This window comes from Porites lutea, chromosome 7 (genome assembly GCF_958299795.1).
Source record: "Porites lutea chromosome 7, jaPorLute2.1, whole genome shotgun sequence".
Lineage (NCBI taxonomy): Eukaryota > Metazoa > Cnidaria > Anthozoa > Scleractinia > Poritidae > Porites > Porites lutea.
This window is the reverse complement of record NC_133207.1, coordinates 4,704,917-4,708,642: the sequence shown is the minus strand read 5'-3', so window position 1 is coordinate 4,708,642 and position 3,726 is coordinate 4,704,917. Positions and strand designations below refer to the sequence as shown.

The 3,726-nt window shown below is 43.1% G+C and overlaps 1 protein-coding gene across 1 annotated transcript; it reads left to right on the top strand.

Annotated features, from left to right (window-relative positions):
• The first annotated feature begins 901 nt into the window (after positions 1–901).
• Positions 902–2,808, top strand: LOC140943732 (uncharacterized). Its single transcript, XM_073392844.1, has one exon. The coding sequence runs from the start codon at positions 934–936 to the stop codon at positions 2,353–2,355; it is 1,422 nt and encodes a 473-aa protein (XP_073248945.1). The 5' UTR covers positions 902–933; the 3' UTR covers positions 2,356–2,808.
• The last annotated feature ends 918 nt before the right edge of the window (positions 2,809–3,726 follow it).

The window sequence follows — 3,726 nt, the reverse complement described above, 5'->3', positions numbered from 1 at the left end:
CGAAACAGAGATCGGATGGATGTAGAAACAGCAGTGGAGATTCACCGGAAAGCGATTCAAGATTCCATTCCAGATGAAAGAGTGAGCACAACATTAGTTCCAGAACTGGAATTCAAGCACTGGAAAAAGAACGGGGCCTCTCTTTTAAGCTACCCGGTAGGATTGGCATTCTCCCCAAAGCATAGCAGGCTGTTTATTACCGATAGACGTCTCCATGCAGTCTTCATGGTTGACATGCACTGTCCAGCAAATGTCACATTAATCGCTGTTGGTGGTGGTGAGCCCGGGCACACTAATGGATATGGCAACAAGGCCAGATTTAGAAACCCAGCTGGTATTGCGGTGAAAGAGAGCGGGAAGCTGTACGTTTGTGACCAAGGAAACGGAAGAGTTAGAGTAGTCAATTTGCGAACGCTTTTCTGTCACGCTTCCCAGATTGTACAAGGGAGCGCCGAAGAAAGCCAAAGTGAGGAAGAAGATTGCGCCGGTAGACGTATCCGTAAAGTCCATGTACACGATCTTTCCCTTATTTCTGAAGGTAATGTACCGGATCTGGTGTCACCATTTGCCATATGTGCGTCTGCAAAGGGTAGCGTTGAACTGTTTGTGTCAGACGTTGGTCTTGGCAAGATTTTTTCAATTTCTGGTGTTGTAGACGATGAGGAAACTAACTGCGTCGGCTAGTTAAATGAATTGTTTTGTTTTGATCGATCTAGTTTATTAACTTCATTAGCCTTAACACGTGACGAGCAATACTTGTTAGTTGGAGACGGGAATGGTTCATGTATTCATCTTTGTCAAGTGAGAGGACGATTGAAACTGAGAACAATTTCGAATATTCCAGGCCTCATGGGTATTGCAGTGACAGATGGTGGAACCGTGTTGTTGTCCTCCAGCAAAGAACACGCACTGTTCAGTTTGAAGGAAGAAGAGATGCTTGGGGGTAAAGAAACCCTAACAAAAGTGTGTGGAGAAACTGCAGGCCATCGTGATGGTGTCCAAAGTCGATGGAACAAGCCTACTGCTTTATGCGTATATCGAAACACTGTTTTCGTATGCGATACCGGTAACGTAGCAATAAGAATGTTGACGTCAGCAAAGGGACTGATCCCCCTGCAAAGTAAGATGGCCCAATATGCAAACGTGTTCCGACTCGACAAGAAAGCCAAAGAAGAAGACCTACCACGTACATTTAAAGATCATGTGAAATCTGTCGAGGAGTTGGTTGCATTTCTCTCTAACCACGAACAGGAACCCCTGGAGAGGACGGGCAAGCGAAATACCAACGGTCCCGACATGACCATACCTCGATGCACCCGACAGTCCTTCCTCATGGTGCTAGAATCGCTGACCAGCCTTACCAACACGCTAACGGAGATTGGGCATAGTCACCTTCTGGACAGGATCCGTTTCGAAAGTATGACAACTTTGGGCGTGGAATGCTATTTCAAAGGAATGCGAGCAGACCACGACATGCCTACAGTGGCTAACTACGCTTACAGAAGAGCGCGCTGCGTGAAAGACGATATGCTGCGCATTTACCAGAAGGATTTCTCCTATTTCACTGGGCCCAATTCATATTATCCGGAGAAAATTATCAAAGGTGAACTCCCAAACATCGAGACGCGACCAAACAAGCTGTCAGCAATCACTGAAGGAACAGGTAGCAAAGAAGAAGACACAAGGCGAGAAACTGTGATGCGAGAATTTGCTAAGGAGTATGGAAGGGGCGTAAGACAGGAAAATGTCCGCTCAAAAACGAAAGAGCTAACTGGCACCCTTCCTTATGCCCTTAGTATGTGTCCCACTACCATCACAGCCTCATTAGAGGAAAGCGAAGACGTAACCAGAGCCTGCCAAGTTGTGGATGCTAATGTGGCATTGCGGAGTACGGCTGTACGGGTGCAAACCATTTACCAGAAAGACGACATATTGGCAGTAAGACACAACCGTAGAAGAGAGATCTCACCCTTCTGGTTAGCAGTTCTTCTGGAGGATGTACAAATAGAAGTGAATGGTGGAAATTTTGTGCAGCAAAGAGTATCCCTAAAGTGGCTAAACCAAACAAGTGATTCACTAACATACACCTCCGGTGATGTCTGTAATGGGAACTCCCCCAAGTGCATTCTAACCCGTGTACTCGACTTTTCTTCCGATGGATCAGACATCATTTTAACATCAGAGGAGGATAACACGCTCTGTCGAATTGCTAATGGGGACTACGGTGACGATGATGACAATGAGAATGAAACTGCACCACCAACTGCAGAGGATGAGGGAGAAGTATCCCTCCCGATAAGACTGCCGGGAGTTAGTTTATCAGGACGGAGAACGACACGGTTTATTCTGAGATAAACGTTTCCGTTGCCTGCGTAGCTTGTAGTATAGTAATTGGACTATCTTCACGCTATTTGTTGGTAAGCTGTAACTGAAGTTTTACATTTCTGTGTGGCAATTAAACAATTCGGAGACGAATTATGTTTGAACCTGAAAAGCACTGATTTTGGCAATGTGTACCTCTTTTGTTATTGTTGACGCCGTTGTTATTATTAAAATAAGAATAGCCCTTCCTCGTTAGTATTTCTTCAACGATGTGGACTCAGTGGACTTCAGAAACCGCTCCTATATTCATAATCCTCTCGGGTAAGGCCAAGAATTATATTTTATACTTATATTTTATATAAGACAATGTACACTTCGGGTAAAAAAAGAACAAGCTTTTTTGGTGAAAACAAAGTACAAAGGAAACGTTGAAAACCAGAAAATAGAATTTTGAAATCTGGAATCCAGCCACTTATGGAATCCGGAATCCACAGCGTGGAATCCGGAATCCAAGACTCTCTTGGATTACCTTACATGGGGCGAAAAATTGGAAACAGTTTTTTTTATTATCGACAGTAAAATTGTGATCCTGTCAGAGAAGTGAGTTTGTTAATTTCACTTGGAAACAGCCTGAATTTTTTCAGATTCTTTTACAACCTTTGACAAAGGTTGTTTATTCAACCGCTAGGATTATTTTCACCTTCATAGTAGTTTTTTATTATCGAATCAGATAAAAAAAAACTTACTCAAAACATTAATGCTACACCAAACAATACACAACACTGAGTAAACATTAGCTCGAGTTAATTAAGCTACTGAACTATGAATAAAAAGTAGGTTGAGTTTGATCGTCCGGGTAAACGTATAGTCCTGAATAGGACTGTTGTTGTTGACAGTGACTGACGTTTCGACAACCTGTGCGGTAGTCAAAGTGAGTTGTATCACGTCAGTTGATGGTATTATACTCTGTCAACAACAACAGTCCTATTCAGGACTACGTTCACCCGGACGATCAAACTCAACCTACTTTTGAAATGACTCCTGGCATGGGTGGTTCAAACCTTTCCCTGAACTATGAATAGTTAAGAAGATAGCTACTGTTCCATTCATGACAGCAAGAAACGTTGAGTGAGGCGAACTGCAGATCCTGAGTGGTCTACACTTATTTGTGGCTCAGTTTCTTCCAAAACATTTAGTGCAGTGCTATAAATTTGAAAAATTTCCTAATTCTGTATGCAAAAAGAAACGAATCAGGCTCATAAAATAAGATTTCTTGTCTTAAATGAACAATGTCTTATCTTAAACAGGGTCAGGTTTTAAAGGCTTCAGCAGCACACTTCCACCCAAACTCGGCCAATGAGCTCCCCCCGGGATAAAAGTGTTTCTGGATTACCAGCTATCGCC